Genomic DNA, 25,895 nt, shown 5'->3' with positions numbered 1-25,895 from the left:
AATACCAGTGGCCATCTTGTTTTTTTGTTTTTGCCTGATGGTGATGTGTAGGTGTACTGAACCAATGGTGGCCTTTACGAACTCAAACTGTAAGAGTACAGGGCAAAGCTGCACTGATTCTTCACAGATTCAAGTGGAGACATTAGTGGGGATAACATGTTCGTGGATAGCAAAAGACAAACCCAGCTTCTTAATGCTGGTAATGACCTCTCGTAGGTGAGTCCGGGCAGGCAGTTATAAGGTTAGTGATAAGCTGTGTTATCTGCATTTGTCGCGATAAATCCAAAATCCCGAGTCAAGCTCAGCCGACGGAAAAACAGGCAAGTAGACGGGCACCCCTTTCGGTGACATCTTAACGCATGCGCAGCAGGTACTTTCGACTGAAAGAGCGAGGCGCGTAAGCAGTACCGGTCCACATTTGCAGTTCATGGCGTGTTTATAGCCAAAAAAGTTCCCATTGTTGTCTTTTCTGTGTCGATGATATTGTTCCCATATGGAGGAGGTAGACGTTGAGCCCACTATTACTGTAAGTAGCCATTGTAGCTTAGTGTTTTTAATTCCTTATTGCCACTAAATGGCTTTGCTAACAGGCTAACTTTCGCAAACACCTATTTCAACGACCCGTTTGAATATTTACATTGTACGTTGTCAAGAAATGTTAAGGGGCACACACTCAGCCATGTCACAAGTGTAAAAGTGGCAACATTATAAGAAGATGAGTTAGAATTACTAGCAGCATTAATTACAGTTTGAGTTAGTAATATAGCTAGATCATGTCCCAGTCACCACTCAACCTTCTCACATAATATTATAATTAAATATGAAACGTAATCATTTAATTTTAACCCTCTTCATGTTATTCACATTATTTTCAGTGTAGTAACAGTGTTTCTCTCTTCTTCTTTTTTTAAATTGCAGAATATCCCTGCAATCAGTGATGGAAAGCACATGGGATTTGCATGGGGTCCTGGTGATATTCTTGTATATGAGACACGATACAAAGCATCAGGTATGCTTCAAAATTAGTAGAAGGCACCATGTATACTTTCACAGTTTTCCTCTGTATCTCTTTTTCTTTTTAAGAGAATGAATGGTTTAGTGAATGCCTGTAAAATGTCTGCTACAATGCTGTCTTATTTTTTGCGTGTTTGTCACATGTTAATGTTTCATATTATCAAAAACATTTGGATTTCTGATGAACAAAGATAACCAGATTAAATATAAAAGGCAATTTTTAAATGACGGTTGCATTTATTAACAGAAAAAATGTATTCAGCGCTATCTGGCCCTGTGTTTTTGTTTGTTTGTTTGTTTAAAAAAGGTAATTGCCCCCCAAACTTAATAACTGGCTGTGCCACCGTTGGCAGCAAGTAATGCAATCAAGCGTTTGTGATAACTGGCAGCAAGTCTTTCACATCGCTGTGACCCACTCATCTTGGCAGAATTGATTTAATTCAGCCACATTGTAGGGTTTTCAAGTGTGAACCACTTGTTTAAGGTTTTTCTAATACATCTCAATTGGATTTAAGTCCAGAATTGCACTCCAAAACCTTACATCTGGGTTTTTGTGAGACATTCAGAGGTGGACCTTTTTGTGTGTTTCAAATCATCATACGGTGATTAGAATTCATGGTTTCATCAAGCAGCCCCACACCATCACACTACCACCACCATGTATGACTGCTTATATGATGTTCTTTTATGAAATGCTATGTTAGATTTACACAAGAGGTAACGGGATAAAAACATGCTTAACCCTGGGACAATTAGGTTTGGATAACCTTTTTTTCCCCTCCTAATAAATGAAATCATTTAAAAACGGCATTGTCTTTGTCTAGTGTTAAAATTTATCTGATCATGTAAGTGTGACAAATATACACAAAAATAAGCAATCAGGAAGGGGGGGGGGGGTTATTTTCCATAGCACTGTATGATGTGTTTCACTATAGTTTTTATGGTTACTTTTAGAGATGTGCAAATATGTTTTCAGTAAACATATTTTGAGCCATTTTTTTTCAGACATTTAAATTTTGTTGTATATGTGCAATGACAATAACTATAGTATTACTGTTGTTCTTTCACCTCCTGCCTTTGTTTCAGGTGCTTCAGGATCAGGTTGCTCATTCATCCATGAGATCAGGAAAGATGAGGACATTTATTCCCCCATTTTACGCAAGCTTTTTAACGAGTCTCACCACATCTTCGTTGGCCTGCAGACAATTAGAGAGGACCTCCCTAGCAAGAGTAAAAAACCCCAGTAAGGGCGCGTGATGCAATCCCACCTCTGTTTGTTCATATTGTTGGGTTGCATATCAGTGGCATAACAATAGTTGCAAAAGTCACACAAAGCAGCACCCACATTGTATGTTTTACAATTTTACCTCTGCCTTACTCCTTAGATTTGTTAGTATCAGCAAAAATTATCGATCCGTGATCCGTGCTTGTATGGAGGAACTTCAGCAAGTTGCAGGTAATACTTTTGAAAATATGCTTCTTTTGGCAAAAATTGTGAGTTGATGTAACCATAAAAGTTTTGGCAGTTTTTTTCAGATTTCTATTTTATAGTCTTGTTTATACAATAAAAACACAGGAAAGGTGTGTGATTACTCAGAAAACAACTTTTTTGCAGTTTCTACCAGAAATGCAGAGTTGGCCACGCAGTGTGGAAATCAGGTAAGTACTAATGTTTGTGTGGCAATAACTTTCTCTGGACTAGTCCACATACAGAGCATGTATGAGTTTCTGAGTCAGTAATTGACTAATTACGTCATGATTTAATTGAGTAGCATGGCACAGCTCTGTGGGTTTTATGACCACAATCAAACGGCCTGTATTTAAAAGGGGAAGTTCAGTTAGTGAGGAAGAATCCGCATTCAGTTTTTTACTCAGATATACATTTCATTACATTGTTTAGTTGCACTATCCTGACCCTGATCTGCTTTTTGTTAAAGGTGTCCATTCTTTTGGCCATAGAACTGATCTGGAATCTGTGTGAAGTGCTGTTCATCGATGCTGCTCCAGGTTAGAATCCGCATCTTATGACCGGATTTTGGGGTTGGAGAAACACCCAAACAAATGTATGTGCAACATGGGTGTGTCTGTATTTTCAGCGGGCTCCCTGTTGCTCCACCTGCTGGACTGGGTAAGGTTACATAAGGCTGACGTGGACGAGAGGGCCAGTGAGGTGCTCCAAAGTGAGAGCCCTGCCGAGCACCGCGACTATTGGAACGTGGTAGGTGCAGCATGTGCGCACAGTTACATCTTTAAAGTGACATGTGCACTGTTGGTGTTCTGCATTTGCTTCTTCATCTGTGTTTTGTCTGATATGAATTCTCTGGAGAGATGGGAGTGATCATGTGTGTGTGTGTGTGTGTGTGTGTGTGTGTGTGTGTGTGTGTGTGTGTGTGTGTGTGTGTGTGTGTGTGTGTGTGTGTGTGTGTGTGTGCAGGTGGTGAGTTATGTGCTGCAGGGCAGGTTGGAAGAAGTCAGACAGATGCTGGTGAAACAGGCCAACCTACAGCCTGCTGCCAGGAGCATGTACAAGCAGATGGATACCTTGCTCAGCAAGATGCCCTTCTACAATGTAAGATAAAAATGCAGTGGTTTATTTCCTTTGAATGATAGTTGAAATTATTTTTAATCATGCTTCTAAATGGGATTATTGTGAAAGTGTGCACTGTTTATTTTACAGTCAGAAATTAATCACACAGGTTCTTGATGTTTTCTTAATGGGCTGTGGATGTAACATTAGAGGAAATTATCTCTAGGTTGCAAATACACAGTATGATGATATAAAATAATAATAAATGGTCTCCTTTAAGGTAAAGTATATCAAACATCAAATGTGCTGCTGTAGACTAAAATGAATTTAAGCCTCTTTATTTTGCTGGTGGTGAAATGAAAATCCACAAATCTGTTCAAAACGTCTTTGCTAAAGTTTCTGTTGCTTTCACATACATCATTCAGACAGTAAAGGGATTAAGTGCAACATGTTTGTGTTCATTCAGTGCAGCGATTTCTCTAACGCAGCCTACACACAAGATGAGCGCATGAGCCGACCCGTGCTGACTCACACCTCTGAATTTTCTGTAATGTTCCCTCAGCCTGGTGGCACTCAGACGCTCACAGAGTTCGATGTAAAGTGGAGGCACTGGCACGAGGAGGTGGACCGCTGCCTGCAGGACAACTCGTTCGCCAGCAACCGACATCTGGAGCTCATCTGCAAGGTGAGTGAGGAAGTGCTGTTATTCATGGATAAGTTCATTATTGAAGGGTCAGTGCAAACATCCAGCAACAGTTAGGCAATTGTTTTTATTTATTTATTTATTTTAAATGTCCCCACCCCATTTCACCTTAGATCCTTCTGGGAGATGAAGACACTTTGCTGGATCACAAGGAGCTGCTGGGTACCTGGTATCACTTTCTGGTCGCGAGACTTCTCTTCTGCCACCCCACAGTGAAACCCACAGAGTTGCATTATTATGCTCAGGTATAGCATATTCTCACATCATTCAGCATTTTAGAATCACTGCTGGTTTAGTCTTAAAAAGTATTGCATTTTTTAAAAACCTTGTCAGATATCCTGTAAATACTGTGGTAGAAGAATTTTTTTTAAATATTTGCGTGTTACATTGTCTGTCGCAAATTTTAACCAGTTCATGTGGCTCTATGATTTACAGTTTGAAATGTGATTGTAAAAAATGTGCAGCAGCCCCTGATTTATTGTTTGTGTATCTTGTTTGTATGTGTGCGCACTGCAGTCGTGCATGACGATGTTTCTGGACTCGAGGAGCGTCCCAGAGCCCCTGGACAACATCTTACTTGCTGCCTTTGAGTTTGACATCCATCAAGTCATCAAGGAGTGCAGGTAGGACAACTTTTTTTTTTTTTTTGCATCCTGCCATATGTGTGTGTGTTACATGCAGCATACAAATGTGTGGTGGTTCATAAACTTCCTTAATTGTTTCCTTTTAGCATTGCTCTCAACAACTGGTGGTTCGTGGCCCATTTGACAGATTTGTTGGATCATTGCAAACTCCTGCAGTCTCATAATCTCCAGTAAGGATGCCGATTGTCTGTTTTTGAACTTGTTTACCTTTTAATTTGGTTGTACACTTCATTAGCCAATATTTACCACACCTTACGTGTGTGTGTGTGTGTGTGTGTGTGTGTTTTAGCTTTGGCTCCAACTTGAGAGAGTTTCTCCTTCTAGAATATGCTTCTGGTCTCTTCACTCATCACAGGTACGCTCATCCCAAGGTTCAGTGTAATGATGTATAATATATTTGCTTTTGTTTAGATTTACACAGGGTGTGACTAACGTGGCTCCCTGAACAGTTATTTTTATCCTATTAATCTAGTTAAACAATCATTTCCTCTAATTGACCTAGTACAGGGTAAGCTGATGTGTAGGTTATCACTGTCATGATTGAGCATGTTTTTCTGTGTTTAGCCTTTGGCAGTTGGCTGTGGATTACTTTGATCACTGTCCAGAGTTTGGTCGTGTCTACCTGGAGCTTCAGATAGAGCGCGTCCCTTTAGAGACGGAGCGTAAAGCTCTCAAGGTGCTGAGGATTTGTGAGCAGAGGCAAATGTCAGAACAAGGTAACACGTTGCTTCTTAACTCTTAGACACAAAGATGAGGCTGTTTTTGTTTTTCCAGTGCAGGAGAGACTTAAAACATACAAACATACTTTGTGTGTGTGTGTGTGTTTATGCAGTACGGAGTATTTGTAAGATCATGGCTATGCGGGCTCTGAGGAACAATAGGCTGGGCTCTGCTCTCTCATGGAGTATAAGAGCCAAAGATGCTGCATTTGCCACCCTGATTTCGGAGAGGTTAGTTTCTTTCATTATAATTGTAAAGATCCCAGATACTGTTACTTCACCCCCCCCCCCCCCCCCCCCTCCCTATTGGCCTTAGCAGGAAGTGTGGTCTCTTCCTGTTTAGTACTGCTTTCACTGTGAACATGTTCCTATACCATCAAACAGCAACAAACCCTTCTGCCCTCTGAATGTTTGTGTTATGGGTTCTGTGGTGTGTTTATGTGTATACTTCTGTTTTAGGTTCCTACAGGATTACTGTGCCAAAGGGACCTTCTCTGATCTGGACCTGATTGATAACTTGGGCCCGGCGATGCTCCTCAGCGACAGGCTGACTTTTCTCGGTATGCTCGGAGAACACACACTTGCTGGAGCATTAGTAGCACTGCTCCATTTGTGACTCAGCCACTGCGTCATTCTCACAAGTTCAGTCGACACATGAAGTGACGGGACATTCAGTCAGGCCAGCTTCAATTCACATGAGTCTCAGACACATAAATGTGCACACAGACGTCTAAATAAAGCTGGCCTGTTGATTAATGCAACAGCATGCCATGGTGCGTTTTACTACTGAAAAATCAGTAAAAATATGAGATAAACACAGATAAAATACGTTCCTATAGATTATTGCTGTTTGTGAACTGAGGAGGAACATGCACAAAACCTCCTGGATAATTTGAGCACATCTGAGTGTGAAAACTCTGCTTTATGTTCTTTCTCAGGAAAGTACCGCGAGTTCCACAAGCTGTACGGAGAGAAGTGTTTCAGGGAGGCGGCGAAGCTGCTCCTCTCTCTGATGACTGCAAAGATTGCTCCACAAAGCTTCTGGATGACTCTGCTGACCGATGCTCTGCCACTGCTGGAGCAGAAAGAGGTTAGTCACCAGCAACAAGTCCAGTTTTGGACAAAATTAGTGTGATAATTACAGGAAATCTGATACTGAAATGTACGACCAAAATATTTTCTACTGTAGTCTGCATGATACCACCACAATAAACTACAGTGTCCCCCAAACTGTTATGGTGCGGATTTAAACTGAACAACATAAACTTTGATGTCCTAATTATGGTGTAACCAGAGTTGTACGTCTGAATCAGTTGTTGCTGCCCTACAACAACAGTGATTTCTTCTTCTCAGGTGATCTTCACAGCAGATCAAACCTATGAGCTGATGTTCTGTTTAGAGGAGCTCACCTCCTCCCTGAACATCACTGCATCCAGCACAGACAGGCCTATGCAGGTATGCATGTCCTCACATGGCCTTATTCCCTCCCACACAATCAGACTAAAAGCTCTCTAATAGCGGCTTCTAACCGCATGTTTAATATTTGGTGCTGCTATCACCACTCTGTTTTAATTTTAAGATGACATGTAGGCAGATGTCACTCTGGAAGTCTTACTAAATTGCTTCATCTTTTTATTTGAGTGTTTTTGTCGTTGCAGGAGGAAGACGTAGAGGTGACCAAAGTGGAGCTCCTAAGACTCGCTATGGCCAGGAATCTGGCTCAAGCGATAGTCAAAGAGGGAACGGTGGAAACATAAAAGTGTGACTTTGCATTTTTGTACTGTATATATTATAAGAATCATTAATCACAATGTGCTCTTTGATAATAAAACACTTCATGATACTCATTGAAATCTGACCTTTTTGGAGATGGTTTGTCAAGCAAAATGACTTCAGAACATCAAACATCCATGAAGACTTTATTTTTTTCATGCAGCAAAGAAATGACACATCATACCTTTATATATACAGTCCTAACACTCTCCCCAAATCTACAAGTCACATTTTCACAGAAGTTGTCATACACCAAATAGCAGGTACATTACATTATTACATTAGATGCTATGTACAGTAAACACACTTCTGTACATCCAGTATGATGAATAGGACTATCAGAGATGGGACGCAGTGAAGTCAAAGCGTTCAGACCCCTGAATGTTCTGAGTTCATTTTAAATGAATAAAATCATGAACTCTCAAGTATTCAGCGCCTTCATTGTAGCGCTTTAAATTGTAGGTTGGTTGGTCCTTTTTATGTTGAGATGTGGGAATATGAATGGATCAAACATTGTCTAAATGTGTGTTTTAGAGCGTATGTAAGGTCCGAAAACTTACACTGTGTGCCAGAAAAAAAAAGCTGAAGTCTTTGATAAAACATAATTCTTAGTCTGGATATAAAAATATTTAAAGCTTTGAGATGTCCCTGGATAATACTGGCCCGGGTTACTGTAAAACAAGAAAAACTGAAACAACCTGGATTCTGTTTTGAAATAGCTCCGCCCACATGACAATTTGGGAAGGAAGATGTCTGTGAACCCAAAGACCACTAACAGAACCTGGTAATACCTCAGCCCAGATTAGTGAACCTGTCATATGGACGACCATCTATCAAACATGTTACAGCAGCAACATGAATGTCACTCTTCACTATCAACACTTGACAGACTGTTTGTAGTTGCCAAATTGCATTTGGTAAATCACTCTATGCACTGGTTATAGTCCACAGAGCAAGATTATCTGCTCTACCCTCTGTGAAGCAGGCCTGAAAGAAAAGTGACGTCATCCAAATATTACGGAAGTTTGTTTAAATTTCAGCAGTTTGAGTTATTACGTTGAAATTTTGAGATAACTTAAAAAATGTAAACTTATCAATTGCAAAACAGGCTGACGTGGCTGCAGGACCTTTTTTGTAGCAAAGTCCAAATTTTAAAGCCGGCAGATCTGCCAAGAGGTCTGTAGATGACAGTTCACAGATTCTTCCTATTGAATCTGATGACGGCATATCGGGATCTCAGCGTGGATCACTAAACAAATATAAATGTATCCACATCTTCGGTGTGCAGAAAGTGAAAGGGGTCGGAGAGGACTAAGTACAGTTTCACTCCATCCCACTACTGCATACTGGATAATAATCTGCTTCGTACTGGATTCAGATTCAGGTTGGTTCAGTTCACATTTGTTGGGTGTAGCGATCCACTGTCGTACCAGGAACAGAAAATAACTATGACAGAAATACTCCCAATACTGAGCCTGGTAGGAGGGGAGTAAACATGTTTAATAATACAAAACCAAACTATGGACAACTGCTAACTGAGAATCATTTATCTTAAAAATGAAAACATGAAATAAAACCAGTGTTGGACTCCTAACTGCATTTCTGCAATTACACATTACCATCTAAGTGCTGCTGCGCAACGTTTCCTTCATAACCTAGCACAGGGCTACATTAGCAACACAATTTACTCACACATATCCAAAATCCCTCCATAGAATAATCCAAAACACACGCCCCTCTTCTCTTTCTGCAGCAATGATATCTGACTGAATCCTTCATGTCAGCCTAATCTTCAACTCTCAAGATATATTCAAGTATAAATGTTCAGCAACACGAATAAATAGAAGCACATCTGCAGCGCAGGCTCTGCTAACTTCAAGGTTATTTTCTTTTAAAATATTTGTTGTGATCAACCCAACATTTTAAGTCTCTAATGCATTATTCATTAGTGAAAATGCATTAAAATATCTGTCAATAGCCTATAAGCACCAAGGCCTTACATACCAGTGTCTATCTTTGCTGTGTTAGCTATCTGCAAGCACTGCATCAGTCATCAATAAAACTTTTAGTGATTGCTTTTAACATCTCAGCAATAACAACGTCCAAAACATGAACCATTGTAAGGAATGTAAAGCTGAAGTGAAGAATATAACAAAAGTTCCCCCTCCGGTCTCTCTGGGATGGATATGAACACACGCACATGCGCACACTCACACCCCTTCATGGAGTATGAACCAGCCTGTCCCTGCTGAGCAGCCGGTCTCCGCCGCTGCTATAGATGACCCCACATCTCTGGAGGGGGGAACTGGTCAACCTCTCCGACCTCGTTGCATGGGCGGTCTCCGAGAGTAAAAGCCAGCTTGTAGCGCAGACGCACCTTATCCTGCGAGGACAAGCAAAGAACATGCAAATTATACACACTCCTGCAGAAGGATTTGCAGCTCTGAAAATGCACTATTTGGACAAAAGTGTTGGGCTACCTATAGAGGTACAGGAGCTTTTAGGGCATCCCATTCCAAATCCATAGGCATAGATTTGCAGTTATAACAGCTTCCACTCTTAGGGGAAGACTTTGTACAGGATTTTGGAGTATCTGTGATGTGAGACAATGATGTTGTTTGGCAATCTTTGCTCTAGGGCATCCCAAAGGTGTTCAGGGGGCAGGATTCTCCCCTGGCCAATCACCAAACAGATCCTTTATGCACTTTGTTTTGTACACTGGGGCATAGTCATGCTGGAACAGAAACTGACTTGTTGCAGTGGTCACACCCATCACAGCACCACACTGAAATTTAGAATAACCAACTTGTAAAAAAGACTGCTTAAAATACCTAAATTCAAAGATAAAACGGTGTAGTCCAACACTTTTGTCCACATAGTTCATGTATTGTTTGTATATTGTTGCAGCTGGAAGTGTTATTTTGTAATCTACCTTCGCTGGATTGGCCAGCAGCATGATCTGAGTAATGGAGGCTGGAGGTAGAATGGGGTTAAAGGGTGCCAGTTCTGTTCCCGACGGGGGCTGCAGCTTCAGCTTCATCGACTGGTGGAAGACAAAAGGAAGAGTCAACGCTGTTCTTTTACGCCTTTATTAGAGGATTCACAGTTTTTCTTTTTGTTGCTGTAAGTGGCAAAGGGACATTTTACACTATGAAGACTGAAGACTGTTGAAGCCTCATATCAGCTTTGCATGAACTTAGATAAAGAGGAATGGAACTGATTATCCATCGTGAAAGATGACTTAAGGAAAGAGACTGAGCAACAGATATCACAAGTGAAAGATGAACTTAAGACATTGTGGATTAGTGAACAATTAAAGTTTCTTTCAGTTACAATAGTCCATCCATCCATCGCTTTTGCAGGGAAGCAGCAGCCTAAGCAGTGCTCATCCAGCGGAACACCAAGGCATTCCCAGGACACCTGAGAGGTGTAATCTCTTCATCGTGTGCATCAAGGTCTCCAGTGGACCTGCTTCCCAGTCAGACATGCCCAGAACACCTCAGCCAGGAGGTGCCCAGGAGCATCCTTGTCAGATGCTCAAACCACCTCAATTGTCTCCTTTTGAAGCAGAAGACTAGCAGCTCTACTTTCAGTCCCTTCAGAATCACTGAACTCCTCACTCTTTCTCCAAGGGAGAGGCCAGTCACCCTTCACGCAGTCACAGAAATGAGAGAAAGCTCATTTCTGCTGCTTGTATCTGCATAATGTATTCTTTCTGTCGACATCTAAAGCTTGTGACTACAGGTGAGGGTAGAGACTAATCGGTAAATCGGCTCAGTGTCCCCAAACAGTCTATCAATCTGTAATAATGCAATACTCTGCAGTGAAGCTTGAGAAACAGACCGAGAACGCCCCTCTATGGCAAAGACATTCCCTCCATCAGCGTTCTCCCCCAGCTGGACAATGCACCCTGACACAGTGCAAAAACTGCCACGAACAAAGAGCTAAAGGCACAGACCTGTTGCTAGTTGAGGAACTGTTTATGCACCAGTGGGTCAGAGCTATTTTAACATTCATAACATTAGGTAGTTAGTTTTAAGATTATTGTCTGACTGGGGTATGTTCTTGGAAAGGTTTTAAAGCTGTGTTAAACATTTTTAGAAGGTGTTATTGGACAAGAAACATCCAATCATCCAATAACATTTCAGCATATGAAAAATGAAGTAATCTGATAGAGCTAAACTGTCACTTTGGATTTCAATCAAACCTCTACTCATCACAAATATCTTGAATAGTACAAAAATAATAGAAGGAATGAAAACATCCATAAAAAGTACTTTAAAGCCAAAATCAGCACTGACTTACGTATGAATCCTGTGGTTGGAGGAAAAGACAAAACATTTCAAGAGATCTAAAGAGAGACTTTTCCAGTTATCGCTCAGGAAATGAGTAGGTGATAGGTCACAATGTAGGAGCCAATCAAAAGCAAACACTAGGTGATGCCCACAACGAAAGAACAGATGTGTTAATGTCTTTACCTTGGGCACAGCAGCTTGTAGGACCACATTGTGAACAGGCAGGGGTGCTGTATTAAGCATCGACACCACCATTACCAACACGTCAGGCCGCCCAGGGGGACAGTCAGAAGCAAAGTTGAGCAGCATGCGAACGCCATCCTTGTCATATGCAGTCACAGGTAAGACTTTACCTGAAGACACAGAGAATAGCCAGTCAAGCAGAGGCAGCCATTAACTACCCTCTCAGGTGCTGAGCCCTGTCTTTGTCTCTTACTCGGTCTGATGGCCTCCAGAGGGACGTGTACGTTGCTCAGGGAGATTTCATTGGCTCTAGCCGGGCTGCCCTGGAGTGGAGGGTGGCAAGGGGACAGAGAGCGGAACAGCGGACTTCCTGGGGCTGAGTCAAAGCTGTGAGCTTTCACATGGGACAAGGCTGGAGAGCCAGGCAAGGGTCCTTGGAGAAGAGCCGCTGAAGAGGGCGAGCCCTGCACAGGTACGAGGGGCGGTGCTGCTGCAGGCACTCCAAAGCTGGTTCCTCTGGCCGTCGTCTGGTTGGATAAACTGAAAATCCCATTTAATAAATGCCAGTAAGACCTCACAGTGCTGTTCTTGGAAAGTACCGGATATTTATGCCAAAATATCCTCAGATTAGTGCTCTACAAGACAGAATTGCAGAAACCTTGCTACTTTGAGAATTTAAAATACAGGTTTCAAATAAACAGTGGATGGAAAAACGTGAATAGATCACCTCTTGTGATCTGAAAAGCCCATCATGGCCAGGTCCTGCAGGTTCTGTAGACTGTGGGTGACAGCTGGCTCAGCTGGTGGCACCACTGGACCTGAACAAGCTATGCTGCCAAACATACCAACATTTGTTGCTGGGGCCTGTGGAGGACAGGAGGAGGAAAGATAATTTACACACTGTTACACACTGACTACATATCTGCAGTTAGTTATCCTAGAGTACCTGCAAGGAACTCCACTGGTTGGAGATTTCATCCAGCTTTGGTTTTGATTGGCTGCTCTGAGAGGTAGGAGGGTCGTTCAGTCCTGGAAGATGATGCAGGCATTTGTCATCATACAAGACTTTTTTTTCTTTATCTCTCATAAGATACAACAAAAACACGACTCGTTAGATGGTTTTCTCATTTAGCGCTTCACTAAAACACAATAAAAGCACATTTCCAAAACTGTCAAACTGTTCCTTTAATTCAATGAGACACGTAGGGGATGCTCACCAAGAGACAGTAGCTCATCATCCAGGAGAGAGAGTGCAGTGAAGGCCTTGTTGGCAGGGGGATGACTCGGGCTGCTGCCCTGACTGCCAGCGAGGCGTTTGGGGGGAGGAGGCAGGACGGGGATGGGGATCACTGTGAGATCAGCAGCGACAGGATGTGAGGGCTGGGGTGGTGGAGCAGCAGGCTGTGGAGGGATCGGAACATCAAGGCCGGCGAGGTCGATCAGTGTATCTGTGGTTTCTGCTGAGCGACACAGACATGAAAAGAAAATGCAGCAGATGTATTAGATACAAAAGGGCAATCAAGTTTTTAGAAAAAGAAAAAAAAAAAACTCTGACCGCTCTCGCTGTGACCAGCTGTCGATAGAGGTTCTTCACTGTCGCCGTTGATTGGTTGCCCCTCAACAATCTTCTTATAGGCGTTGATGACTCTGGAGAGGTCATCGCTGGCCTGGAGGATGTCACCTGAGGAGCCGAAGGTCAGTGGTTATAGATTTTACACACAAAAAGTGAAGACAGGGCTTGCTCAGTCAAACCGAGACCAATGTGACAAACCTAAACTGGTGTCATTGTCCTCCGTCTCAGTGGCCATTTTGAAAGCAGCTCGTCTCAGCTTGTCACAGCGCTCATAGAGCTCCTGAGAGGTGACACAAAGGACGTGCTGTACGGTTAGCGTGCAGATGTGACACCAGCTGCTGTTAGAAACTTGAAAACATCAGGTTCAAACTATATTTGTTAAAAAACGCTGTGCATTCAACCCACAATGAAATGATAAAACAAATTACTGGAGTGCAAAATATGAATTACTTTATCTGTGCCTTTAAATACTGAATTGAAAATATATGTTCCAACTTTTTCCATTTTCTGATTGTTGAATAAAGAATAAAGAAGATGATCCTGTTGAATTGTATGTGTGCTTTTTTCCCCTGCAGGGACCAACCAGCAATTTCCACACAAAGTGCCAAAAAACTGCAGTTCCCTAAACGGCCACTTGAGGCTGGTTCCAAATATGAGGTTAAAATTTCAAATTTTTCAGTAGAAAAAAAAACGTGCATGTGTCCTGTATAGGTCATTTCCCCCCTTCACAACAACTTTAGACATTGTTTTTGTACATTTGCTGCTGTGCTTGGGGTTATTGTTCTACTGCGTGACCCAATTTAAGCCAAGCTTCAGCTGTCAGACGGATGGCCTCCCAACTGTGTCCAGAATGGTTGGTAAACAGAAAGGTTCATGGGCAAAATGACTGCAAGGTGCCCTGTGGCTGCAAAACAAGCCTGAATCATCACCCATCCACCATCATTTGAATGACAGGTGGATCATCAACACAGCAGGCTTTAGTTGTTAGCTCCTTGCTGAGCTAAATCAAATGACTGAACTGGAAGTGTCTGCTGTGTTTATGGTGTTTGTGTGTTTTTGAGCATTTTAATTCAGTATAGCATTGCATAGCTATCCATTCGGTTAAATGTACTCATCCAGTCCAACAAGAATGTGCTTCCATTTTTTAAATGAAGATATTATTTCATTTGCAATAATTAGCACGTGTCTGTGCCTGCGCGATTCATCTCGCAGTCTATCGATGTAGTTTCCGAACAAACCTAGCTAGCTGATAACTCAAAGCTGCACCATCTTGTCCAGTTATGGCCACTTTTGGTGACTAAAATCAATCTCAAAAAGGCAGCTCACAAGGCAGTGGGTTACATCGCAGTGGTCACCTCCATCTGTTATATACAGTCTATGGAATGGACTCACACCTTAATAATCTCCTTGTCTGAGTCAGTGGAACTGTCTTTATTGTAGTGGGACAGCATCTCGGTCAGTAGCTTGACGTTGATGTTCACCTCCTCCAGCGTGTGCATTCGCTTTGTAACCTTCTGCACCCGTGCCTCATCCTGGCAAAATATAAAACCCAATAAAGGGTTTTACATCAGAAAAATAGTGCAAAGTGCATTTGAAAAAGAACACAATGGCTGCGGTAAATAGTCTTATTCAAAAGGGTCTGACATGTCTCACCTCTTTCACCATGTTTTTGATTAATCTGTTGGCTTCCTGAAGATCTTCTGGGTTTTTACTCCGGAGAAGCTCAGCAAGCAGCTACACAGACACAGACATCAGTCTGCTTGTTGTAATAATATAAGTATACGGAGTATATTTACACTAAAACAAATGATTTCAATAGGATGAGGCAATCTCTCACCTTGCCCATGTCCTCGTTGTCAAACACAGGATGTTTAGGTCGCGTTGGAGGAGAAGGAATCAGAGTCCTATCCAGCGGTAACTCTGGGTCATGTGCCACAAGGCCTGTCAAAGAGAGCAAGGACAGGACTGAGGAAGATGTGTCTTTATATCATTTATGCTAATCTGACTGATCCACATCCACACATACCCTGTCTCTTCAGTGTCTGGTAGGCTTCACCGATCTTGGTTTCACTGGGAAAAGCGACGGTCCAGCTGTACAGCATTTCAACAATCTTCAATTTCACCTTCTCAGGTGCACTGTCGCCCATGTACTGGAAATACAAAGCAATGACTCATTAGCCACTCAGCACGTGTTTTATCAGCACGAAACCTACCTGAAGACGACCCACCTTTGGAGAAACAACTTTAATCAGCTCATTCAAAAATCTATATTTTCCGACTTCATTGTGAAACCGTCTTCCGCAGTTCTTCATACACGCCTCCAGCACCTGCCCACACGACATTTATGTGAATGGTTGGTTTAGCAGTTCGTAAAAATGTGCTTGCTGACAGTTCTGTGCAGCGTTTCTTACTGTCAGAGCTTGAAGGGCTTCCCATTCTTGTGGAGAGTGGATTTTGTGTACGAGCAGCGTTACGGCTATCTGGGGACTGCAAAAAAGAGAGACCGGAAAGAAAAAATAAATCCATAAATATATTCCTGTTGTTGAAAAAAAATTAAAATGCATTAGACGTTACCCTTCCAGTTCCTTGTTGATCTGATCACAGAAGCCAATGATGTACTCCCAATCCTCTTGCCGGTTTGTTGGATGGGTGGCTTTATCTGTAAGAGAAAGACCATTGCACCAACTAAACATATGCCTTTAAGTAGCATCTTCTTCAGTGAATCTGATGGGTTCCTTACTGTGAAAAGGGAGTTTTTCCTTCCCACTGTCACCATGTGCTTGCTCAAAGGGGATTGCCTGATTGTTGGGGTTTTCTTTGTATTATTGTAAGCCTGGAGGCCACTGTAGTTGTGATTTTGAGTTATATTAATAAAACAGAAATTGGATTAGAAAACTGCATATAACATAAAGCTCGACATTTACTTACTCCAAGTAAAAAATCCAAAAACAAGCAGGCTAAAAAGTAGTTCTGCATTAATTATCCTCTCTGACCAATATTTCTAAAGAATCTGATATTATCGGACTGTTGATAGTGGTCATCAGTGATGTATTATTATTAAGGCTAATCAGCTGAATACTTTGTATACAGAGAGTTTAGTCTGACCCATTGTGATGATGAGGAAAAAAAGAAAAGCTCTGAACCAAAAAAAACAAATAATAACATAAAACAAAAAAAATCAACATAAATATCAGGATTTGTTATTGGCCAAAATGTTCATTTAAACATCAGTATCAACACAGAATTCACAACCACTGCGTCCCTAGTTTTATATTTGATGTATTTAATATTAATCTGTTTTTATTTGGTAATATGCGAGACACATAAACACAACACTTGAAGTCAACAGACTCACAGACATCCCACAAGCATCTACACCATCGCCTCCTTATTCTTTCTCTACAACCAGGTTTTTAAAGACTGGCACTAAAAACACAGACCTGTATATAAACAGCCCCAAACACTCCCCTCCTGGTCATGCGTCTATAAATAACTACTTGCACCACACACCTGTTTGCCCTTGTCATCCTGCCCCACCCCACCCTTAACCAGTCTAAAGGTATCTGGCATCAATCCACAGTGAAAGCCTCCCCCAATCCAAGCCTGAGGCCTTGCTCACTGCTTCATTATCAATAAATATTTATCATTCACATTTGGGGTTGGGGGTCCTTAAGTTTCTGTGGCTAATTACTAAGAGAAATCTGAAATGTGATAAGCTTTGAGGGCTCAAACCCCTTGCTTCCTTCTCTGCAATGTTTACTCTGCAGATTGTCAAAAGACGTGGCTGATCCTTTTAGTTTTTTAGTGTATTCAGTCCTTTATCCACCACCTCAGATTTCCAGTCATCCACATACAGCACACACTGACTCACCCCCGTCTTGGGTAAACAAACTTATTGAGTAACCTGGGATACCTGGTTTAATCTTCACAATACCTTCTATTTAAATGTTTACACAATCCAAATCTCAAAAGCCAAAAAAACAAAACAAAATAATATTTCTTACATATACATATATATATATATATATATATATATATATATATATATATATATATATATATATATATATATACACATGTATGTATATACATTAACTATATATACACATGTGAGTCCCGTATGCTGACCCCGACAATGCAGTGACTGTTACAACTCCTCCCCTGTGTAATAACAGATGCATTGTCCACAGTTTCCAGTGTTGTGCATTCATCTCCCACACCCATCTGTTTCTGCCATGAAAGCTGCGCTCAAGCTGTACAGCGTGGGGTAACTATCCGCGGAGCTCCGCGCCTCTGCACAATCACTGCACGCACTGATCTGTCACTGGCAAAGACTTGTGTTTATTACAGCTCTCCACCCATTCAGCTAAACATGCAGACAGTGATTGGACTGGGCTGGCAGCCTGGATCTCTGCTCAAACTGCAGGAAAGACGCTTTCGACGAGGCGCTGACAGCTTCTGCACACGCTGATTTTCTCCTCTGTCACAGCGGAGCAACGCGTCTAGCTAATTAGCCATGCTATTTAATTAATAAAAATGGGATTAATAACTCACTGAGCCAAGATTCAAGCGACTCCCCTTCCTGGTACGCCATAGCACTACAAACATCGCGTGATGTCACCGGCGTGTGCGCGAGAGTCCGAAGAAAATAATAGTCGGAATTAATTTCACAAAAAGACAAAATATATAATTTAAAAATATTTAGTTCTTCAATTTTGGCACTAAAAATGTAAAATGAGAATTTTCAGAAAGGAGCAATTTTTTTTATTCCAAAGGCATCTGCGAGACTACTAACCCGGGGTCCTAACCGACGCTCACACTTTCAAGATGGCTGCTTCCATCTCAGGATTATTAAAACCTTGGACGCCGAGGTAAAAGAAAAACAACCCTTTTACTAACACGCACACATTAGCAGGCGGTTTCGAGTTGTACGTTATTTATACATTAATATAATTTGAGTGACTACAAATTAAACTAACTAGCTGTGGTATTACATTTAAACCAGTTCCCCAAAGAGGTGAAGGCACGGGTGCAATGTTTAGCACATTTTATTTTTATTAAGACAGAATTGACAGTTTTTTCTTTACCAACAGATTATCGTTTTGTAAATAATGATAAATAGATCCCACATGTAATTAATATCTGCATGTTTTCACTTATTATTTTATATTATTTATAAAACAAATCAGCAAATATACTCATCGGCCGGTTGTTTTTAGGTACACATGTTCAGCTGCTCGTTAACAAAATATCTATTCAGCCAATTACAGGCACCAACTGAGTTCATTTAGACATGGTCAACACGACCGGCTCAAGTTCAAACTGACCATCAGAATGAGGAAGAGAGGTGAAGCAGATGAGCTCCAGCTGCAGAAGTCCACACCGGCTGCCATCTCTGTCAGCTAAGAACAGGAAAATTAGGCTACAATTTACACAGACTCAACAAAATTCGATAAAAAAGATTGGAAATACGTCACCTGGTGTAATGAGTCTTGATTTCTGCTGCGACGTTTGGATGGTGGTGTGGATATTTTTCCTTGAGCACCTTAGCACCAACTTTCATTTAAACACCACAGCCTACCTGAGTGTTTTTGCTAATCACGTCCATCTCTTTATGACCAGAGTTAATCATCTTCGGTTTGCTGCTTCCTGAATGCTCCAAGTCACAAAGCTCACATGATCTCAAACTTGCCACAGTCCCCAGATCTCATCTCCAATAAACCATCGTTAGTTTGTGATAGAACAAGAGATTCACATAATGGATGTGTGACAAATCTGCAGCAACTGTGTGTGCTGTCATGCCAATATGGACCCAAATCTCTGAGGAATGTTTCCAGCACCTTTTTGACTTTATGCCAAAATAATTGAAAATTAATGCAAAAGGCAACCCAGTGCTAGCAAGGTGTGTCAAATGAAGTGGGTGGTGACTGTGGACATCTTTTAGAGTATCTTGCTTTGTTTGACCAGCAGCCTGTAATCCAGATATTTAGTTCACAGCTGTATAATTCTGGGAAGAAGCTGAGAGCGCCTAAATTTAAAAAAAAAAAAAAAAAAAAAAAGAAAGAAGAAGAAATACTAGAATTTTTGGTGATTGACTGGCAAATAATGAAGAAATTCCTGATTCACAGAGCCATTTCTGATGTGTATTGACAGTCTGTTATTGGATTTATTTAGTGGTGCTGTTTACTGTGTACTTGGGTTTTAGCCTTGTGCTTTACAGTAGGGTTTTCAAGGATATGTGACCATAGGAAAGTGAAAGATATTTGAACAGTTTTAATGTGATAGATTACTTGTAAATGGTCCAATTGATTAACTCTGTGAGTTATAATTGGTGATGACCTCAATCATAACCATTTGCTTTAGCGAAACACAAAAAGTGTTTTTTTTGATAGATTAGTATTAGTTTAATTTTTTTTTCTTCAGCTGACAGTGAGGTCTGTCTGCAGACACAAACTACCCAGTAACTTTGTGAAACTCAGTTCTGTCATTTGTTTGCAGAGTGTTCCTGGTGAGATGGAGCAGATACAACCCTTATTATCTGGAACCTGAAGTCAGCAAGGAGGCCTACAGCCGACCAGAGACGGAGCTGAGTGCAGAGGAGAAGGAACAGCGCGAGCTCAAGGCCCTCAGGCCCATCAAGGCAGCCACCAGCGGAGTCTCAAGCTCTGTTTTTGATGACCCAGTCATCAGGTAGACTCACATCTCAGCTCACAACAACAGGAAAGATGTGTGCATAGGAATGTTCATGTCAGGTGATGATTTTTGCCTTTGTTTTTCAGTAAATTCATCAACATGATGATGGAACATGGAAACAAGGTTTTGGCTAGAGAGATAATGACACAGGTAAAAAAAAAACAATTTAATAATAAATAGCAGAGATGTCAGCAGCAGTCTAAATAAACGGTAAATAGATAACTACTGCTTGTCTTGTGTTTAGACGCTGGAGAACATAAAGAAGAAGCAGGTGGAGAAGTATCACAAAGCTTCTGAGGGGGAGAGGGAAGCGATCGAGTGTAACCCCTACACCATCTTTCACCAGGCTCTGGAGAACTGCAAGCCTGTCGTTGGACTAGCCAGCATACAGAAAGGTGGAAAATACTACCAGGTCAGTAATGAGACACACCATTGCCTGCACAGAAAACACAGAAAAATAAGATTCAATTCAGTTTTATTTATATAGAGCCAAGTCACAAGTTGCCTCAAGGCAACATAAAGACTCTACAATAATATAGCGAAAAGCCCAACAGTCACATGACCCTTCTGAGAAAGTATTTGGTGACAGTGGGAAGGGAAAACTCCCCTTTAACGGGAAGAAATCTCCAGCTGAATTGGCACCAGGGAGGGGCATCTATCTGCCATAACTGATGAGAGGGAGAGAGACCGGACAAATGATGCTTTTCGACAGCTTCCACACTTTAAAAATGGGACACACAGTTTGTCTTTGTGGTTTGGTTTTTAGACACATCTGCTGATCTTATATCCGCAAAGCATGAAGGCAAGTAATTGCATTCCTCTTGGCCTCTGACCCCACCCAGGTGCCCATTCCACTCATGGACAACAGGCGGCGCTTCCTCGCCATGAAGTGGATGATCACAGAGTGCCGGGACAACAAACACCGACGCACGCACATGTATGAAAAACTCTCCCAGGAGCTGCTGGCGGCCTTTGGCAAAGAGGGCAACGTGATGAAGAAGAAGTACGAGCTGCACAAGATGGCTGAAGCCAACAGAGCCTATGCTCACTACCGCTGGTGGTAGAAAGCAGCGAAACGGCGTCGACTGAAATCTGATGACTAACAGACTGGACAGAAGTCAGGTCAGCCGCAAAGAGCCGCAGCAGCTCAAAGTGCTGAGACATAAAAATCATTTGGACTGTAAAATGCTGTCAGAGGGATGAAGCGTGCATAAAGAAGAACTGAACATGGATTACTGTCACTGTTGTATTAAGGAAGCTGTACTGTGTACAAGTGTGTTGTATTTGCAATAATAAACGCAAATAATGCAAACTTACAAAGATTTATTAGAACAAACTTTCATTTAATGCACAACCCAATCATAAAAAAGAAAAAATGGAACGTGTAGTAAAAAATAGATTCATGTTAGAGTCAGGTCTGTGGAGTCATTTAGGGATTTGGTTAAGTCCTTCTTTGACTTATTGCAGTTTAACACACAAATGTATTTTTTTCTTGGTTTTGTTCATTTGACCCAAGAATCTGCAAGGAAAAAAAAACAAAACGCAACAGCTGAAATTTAAATCTCCCTACTCTAACAAAGAAAATGATTTTAGGAGACAAAATACTTAAGTGCATCTGTGAACGGCTTTTAATTAACTTCTTTGTTTTTATCATTGTCAGACTGCCTTAAAGTCAAATTTCAACATACATTCTACAGATTGTGGTTATGAAAACAACCACATTTGAAAGATGTAATATTTTAACAGCACGGCACCTGTGCCTGAGCAAACTCCTGAAAGCCTGGTGGACTATCAAACGTAGTGTTGCTGGTGTAAAGAGAAGTTAAATCGTTTTGAAAAAACACTTTTTTATGAGCTTTGCAATCATAACTGACCTGCAAAAGGAGCTCCGATAAAGGAGAAGAAAACAGATCCCTCTGCCTCTTAAGGTAAAAATAAACATGTCAGTCTTTATGGAGTTGTTGTTACCATGTGATGGTATTCAAGTTACATCGGCACAGCTTGTTTAACAAATATTTTATATTAAGGAATCTGATGTTTCTGCAGAAAAGCAGTTTAACCAATCGCTCGGTCTGCTGTTAGAAACAAAAAATAAAATAAATCCCTGAATTAAGACTCTGCCAAACTGATCACTAACAGGAGTTTTACAGGACAAAGTATGCAGAAACTCTTCCCATCGCAATTTAAAACCTTTTCAAAATTTAAAGTTTACACTAAAATATCAAAATAATTAAATCAGGTTTCATCTGACTGGAATGTTATTTGGATTTGGTAAACTAAGGTTGCAATATTCTCTCAAAACAGGAATGCTAGAATGATTAAAAATGTAAAAAACAAAACATAAAAAAGTTGCCTCAGCTCCTCTAGCTGCATCAAACCTGAACACAAACGTCTTTGAAACAAAGTGAACCTGAATGTGGTCAAACCTCGTTAACTCAACTTCAGCTCCGCGTGACCTATTGCACATTCCACAGCACGCGTCAGGAACATTGTATTAGTCTTTTTAGAGAAATCACCATCTTCTCAAACTCCTCCTCAGATTGCTTGGAAGATATTGCTATCTATCCTCAAAAAGCTGGTTTTGTAATCAGTGGTGCTTGAGTAGTGTCCAAGGTGCTTGAAGGCTCTAGTGCTTAGAGCCCTGCTCCTTGAGTCCTAGTCAGCTATTTCACTGTAGTAGTACTTGTGAGCGGTGCTGCTAAGCATCCAACCTCCGGCCCTGAATTCCAGGATCTCCAGCAGCAGCAGACGGGCCATGGACGAGAGGCCCTCCTGGAGCAGAAAGCCGTCCCGCAGCAGGAAGAACAGGTCATTCATCCGCTGGTTGTCCGCCTTCTCCAGCTGCTCTCCGATGCGATGCAGCTGCACCACCAGACAGTCCACCTGTGGAGAAAGGTGGAGATGCCTCAGTAAAAACGAACGTCACACTAAAAGGGAGATTATGGTTTCGCTGTGGTTAGGGTAAACTGCCCAAATGTGGGCAGTATAAATGTTACGTGCTACAACACATCTGTGGACTTACATGTGCTGTTATTGGTTCACCACCCAGTCACAGAGAAGAGTGAAGTTGAAGCCTACAAAGAGCTGAAGTAAAACTAAAAGAGGCCATGCTTCTCATACTGCATTATTTTTTCATCTTTGATGGGGTTTTTTGTGCTTCTCTGGACCACTTTTCAACTAATCAACACAGTGTCATCCATGTCAAACAATGTGCAGTTAGGATGTTGGAGGATGGCCTGGGAGCACATTTGCAGTGGTTGAAAATTCTCTGTGTCGGCGCTTCATAGGCAAATACGCACACAAGCGTGCTAGCATAAATTAAGCACCAAAAAGTAAGCCTTTGCCACGTATCTATATTATATAGAATTTAAAATTCAATTGAAATTAAGTTAAAAGTCATAAAATAATCTCTCTTCATATACACACATATTTGTAAACATTTGTACACAACAATGTGGAGCCAAAAACTGACTGAGGCCTTCCTCAAAATTACAGCCCTTTGGCTACTTTATAGAAAAATGGCTATTAAACTCTTTTTAACCTTTAAAATGAAAGGTAACTGTTCCACTATGCAGAAAAAAGTGGAGGTTCATTGGCCAAAATGCAATTATGAAAGCTTCAGCAATTAATTTTTCAGTTTTTTATTAGCCTTTATAGATTTATATGCATTTGTAGTCAGACAAAAACCACCCAGTGGAACATGAGGTATATCGACTGACTATACAAAACAACCCCACTCCCCCAGTCAGTCCTGAAAACCAATATAGCACTTTTACACTTATATGCAAATGACTGATAAACACTTTCTCCAGATGTCTTCCTCACCTCATCCTCATTCATTAGAGCATCTGGTTTGGCCAACCTCATCAGGCAGTCATACACAGGATGAACCAGGGCCACCATCGGCATGTTGTTCACCTAAAAAACACAGTGTGGAGAGTCCTTACAGCAGCTCAGTATTATCAACATAAAACAAAAGAAAACTGTGTTAAGTCCTTGACTCTGATTTCTCTTACACAAAAGCCAGGATTGAGTAGTCTTACAATAAGGATCACTCTGTTTAAAATGCCAGTGGCTCCAAGCATGGATGAAACCTGAGTGTGTTAGCACCACACCTTTCAGGCTCATCTTTACACTGCCAATGAATAAACACCTTACTAAATGAGACATGACCTAGATTTTAGAAGCAGCATAATTAGCATCTGTTCAAATTTTAGTGGTCGTTCCTGGACACTTAAATGTGCTGCAGTTAACATATTAGGACCCGCAAGATGCAGCTAGAGGAGGTGTTTGTCTGCAGTGTGGACATACAAGAAAAAAAAAGCAGCATGTCCTCTTAATAAGGACAATGAAAAGGTTCAACTTTTAATCAGAGTGATTTAACAAAGCTGCTTTGTGTTTCCCTTTCCTAAATTTTAATACTCAAAACTCTCTCTGCCTCTTACTTTGAGGTAGTCGAAGATGTTGCAGATGAACGTGACATAGCACACCCACTCCTGCAAAGAGCGTGCCCTCATCTCCTCACGTTCTTTGAACTCCTGCTGGAGTCGGTTTAACAAGTGTCTCCTGAACACGTTTCCATTGCTCTGCTTGGCTTCAGCCTGCAGAAAGTGTCAAGCAAAGTGTCAGGCAGATAACAGTGGGAGGGTAGACAAAAAGTGGGAGCTTGAATGTAATATATAGGTGGGACTTACTGACCTGCACTATAGTGTAGCAAATACGCCCAGCCTCTTTGCTGAACACGGGGTCCTTCAAAGACTGATCCACAATGATGTTGGATACTTTCTCCAGGTTCACCAGAGATGGATCTGAAAAGAGAGAATATGTTTAAGTGCTTTTTTTTTTTTTACAGCACCCAAAAATGACACACATGAAGAAGTTAAGGGTTGACCTTTCAAGGCTGTTTTTAGTAACCTCTGCGTGTCCAGGTCAAATGACTGGATCCGGTAGTCTTCAGCAGAGTTTTCCATTACAGATGCAAGTAAACAAATTACACGGGAGGGCTGTCACCTGTGGAAATCAGACAGTTACTGCAAGCGTTTTCATGCAGAATATATGCTTTTCAAAGACAGATCAAAAGGCCACAGTCGGAGACATCCGGGCACTTTTGGTGACCACAATACATGCAAAATCCTGTACAGTCATCAAATTGGCTGGCCCCCGGCCGCGGCTCATTCACTGAGGGATGGAGGGGATTATACAACCCAGGTCAACTAAAAAGTTCACCGAGCACCCAACCAAGCATGAGCCAAGTTATCTTCAACTTGTGATGTGACACACCAATGTTACTTCCATATTCCATATTCAACTAGGTAACGTTAGTTTAGTGTAAGAACAAGTAAAATTTCGTCTAACGGTAGCTTTGTTTTCAACAACATTAACATCCATTACAGCTGTAGTGGAAACCAAACGTTAACGGCTAGCATTGACGCTAACGAATCAGAGTGGAGTTTAATACCCAGCCTACACTTGCGTTATACCCGCTGAAAGGTACAAACGGGTAAATATTTTCCCGAACTGAAAGAAAACGGTAGTTAAGTAATTGACCAAAAATGGAGGATAATTATATGACAATTATACCTATTTAATGCCAATTTGTCACATCTACGCTCAGGTAGAGGTATGCTCTGGTAGGCAGCCTTTCCTCGACGCAACCCTAACCTTTCGAAGATGAAGTATCAACAGAAAGATGAGTCCCTCCTCTCTTTCCTTCGCCGCAGACCCTATGGTCTTCGCCTAACCCAAAGTTAACGTAAACGAAGGCCTTAGTC

General features: G+C 41.4%; 4 protein-coding genes across 9 annotated transcripts; 2 read left to right on the top strand and 2 right to left on the bottom strand.

The window, feature by feature from the left end:
• The first annotated feature begins 37 nt into the window (after positions 1–37).
• Positions 38–7,450, top strand: nup85 (nucleoporin 85). Of its 2 annotated transcripts, none has more exons than XM_085156385.1 (19): positions 38–216; positions 919–1,009; positions 2,101–2,257; positions 2,400–2,470; positions 2,630–2,673; positions 2,952–3,021; positions 3,111–3,232; positions 3,449–3,583; positions 4,104–4,226; positions 4,358–4,489; positions 4,761–4,867; positions 4,975–5,058; positions 5,178–5,243; positions 5,453–5,604; positions 5,721–5,838; positions 6,067–6,167; positions 6,546–6,697; positions 6,961–7,062; positions 7,266–7,450. In XM_085156385.1, exons 2-19 carry the CDS (start codon positions 949–951, stop codon positions 7,362–7,364), a joined length of 1,896 nt encoding a protein of 631 aa, XP_085012511.1. In that variant the 5' UTR covers positions 38–216; positions 919–948; the 3' UTR covers positions 7,365–7,450. The 2 variants fall into 2 exon arrangements, with proteins under 2 accessions (XP_085012511.1, XP_085012510.1); XM_085156384.1 differs by lacking the exon at positions 38–216 and adding an exon at positions 354–526.
• On the bottom strand, positions 5,711–18,103 carry LOC146520188 (ADP-ribosylation factor-binding protein GGA3-like). Of its 4 annotated transcripts, none has more exons than XM_085156382.1 (17): positions 17,986–18,103; positions 16,006–16,090; positions 15,843–15,918; positions 15,660–15,758; positions 15,458–15,581; positions 15,269–15,372; positions 15,085–15,165; positions 14,826–14,963; positions 13,630–13,711; positions 13,414–13,539; positions 13,076–13,318; positions 12,805–12,887; positions 12,586–12,722; positions 12,112–12,398; positions 11,859–12,028; positions 10,313–10,423; positions 5,711–9,763 (listed from the first exon to the last, which is right to left on the bottom strand). In XM_085156382.1, exons 1-17 carry the CDS (start codon positions 18,023–18,025, stop codon positions 9,653–9,655), a joined length of 2,097 nt encoding a protein of 698 aa, XP_085012508.1. In that variant the 5' UTR covers positions 18,026–18,103; the 3' UTR covers positions 5,711–9,652. The 4 variants fall into 4 exon arrangements, with proteins under 4 accessions (XP_085012508.1, XP_085012509.1, XP_085012506.1 ...); XM_085156383.1 differs by having other exon boundaries at positions 13,076–13,315; XM_085156380.1 differs by lacking the exon at positions 5,711–9,763 and adding an exon at positions 9,803–10,165.
• Positions 17,821–21,666, top strand: mrps7 (mitochondrial ribosomal protein S7). The gene is made up of 5 exons (XM_085156390.1): positions 17,821–18,302; positions 19,930–20,121; positions 20,211–20,274; positions 20,369–20,536; positions 20,967–21,666. The coding sequence occupies exons 1-5, from the start codon at positions 18,259–18,261 to the stop codon at positions 21,186–21,188; spliced, it is 690 nt and encodes a 229-aa protein (XP_085012516.1). The 5' UTR covers positions 17,821–18,258; the 3' UTR covers positions 21,189–21,666.
• On the bottom strand, positions 21,447–25,838 carry mif4gdb (MIF4G domain containing b). 2 transcript variants are annotated; one of them, XM_085156391.1, is made up of 6 exons: positions 25,705–25,838; positions 25,016–25,134; positions 24,823–24,932; positions 24,570–24,725; positions 23,950–24,042; positions 21,447–23,007 (listed from the first exon to the last, which is right to left on the bottom strand). In XM_085156391.1, the coding sequence occupies exons 2-6, from the start codon at positions 25,092–25,094 to the stop codon at positions 22,780–22,782; spliced, it is 666 nt and encodes a 221-aa protein (XP_085012517.1). In that variant the 5' UTR covers positions 25,095–25,134; positions 25,705–25,838; the 3' UTR covers positions 21,447–22,779. The 2 variants fall into 2 exon arrangements, with proteins under 2 accessions (XP_085012517.1, XP_085012518.1); XM_085156392.1 differs by having other exon boundaries at positions 25,786–25,808.
• Positions 25,839–25,895: the final 57 nt, after the last annotated feature.

The sequence above is a fragment of the Neolamprologus multifasciatus genome, chromosome 4 (assembly GCF_963576455.1).
Source record: "Neolamprologus multifasciatus chromosome 4, fNeoMul1.2, whole genome shotgun sequence".
NCBI lineage: Eukaryota > Metazoa > Chordata > Actinopteri > Cichliformes > Cichlidae > Neolamprologus > Neolamprologus multifasciatus.
Note: the sequence above shows the minus strand (reverse complement) of the source record. Positions and strands in the feature narration are given on the sequence as shown.

Bases quoted from the DNA above. Each gene is read 5' to 3' on its own strand.
- nup85 (XM_085156384.1), top strand. From the start codon at position 494: ATGGAGGAGGTAGACGTTGAGCCCACTATTACT. The intron at 2,258-2,399 runs GTAAGGGCGCGT...CTTACTCCTTAG, and splicing joins AGCAAGAGTAAAAAACCCCA to ATTTGTTAGTATCAGCAAAA. The intron at 5,059-5,177 runs GTAAGGATGCCG...TGTGTGTTTTAG, and splicing joins CTGCAGTCTCATAATCTCCA to CTTTGGCTCCAACTTGAGAG.
- LOC146520188 (XM_085156380.1), bottom strand. From the start codon at position 18,025: ATGGCGTACCAGGAAGGGGAGTCGCTTGAATCTTGGCTCA. The intron at 13,319-13,413 runs GTCAGAGTTTTT...TGTGTCGCTCAG, and splicing joins AGCTGGTCACAGCGAGAGCG to CAGAAACCACAGATACACTG. The intron at 12,723-12,804 runs GTACTCTAGGAT...TGTCCTCCACAG, and splicing joins ACCAGTGGAGTTCCTTGCAG to GCCCCAGCAACAAATGTTGG.
- mrps7 (XM_085156390.1), top strand. From the start codon at position 18,259: ATGGCTGCTTCCATCTCAGGATTATTAAAACCTTGGACGCCGAG. The intron at 20,122-20,210 runs GTAGACTCACAT...TTTGTTTTTCAG, and splicing joins TTTGATGACCCAGTCATCAG to TAAATTCATCAACATGATGA. The intron at 20,537-20,966 runs GTCAGTAATGAG...GACCCCACCCAG, and splicing joins AAGGTGGAAAATACTACCAG to GTGCCCATTCCACTCATGGA.
- mif4gdb (XM_085156391.1), bottom strand. From the start codon at position 25,094: ATGGAAAACTCTGCTGAAGACTACCGGATCCAGTCATTTGACCTGGAC. The intron at 24,933-25,015 runs GTCAACCCTTAA...CTCTCTTTTCAG, and splicing joins ACTAAAAACAGCCTTGAAAG to ATCCATCTCTGGTGAACCTG. The intron at 24,043-24,569 runs GTAAGAGGCAGA...TGTGTTTTTTAG, and splicing joins ACATCTTCGACTACCTCAAA to GTGAACAACATGCCGATGGT.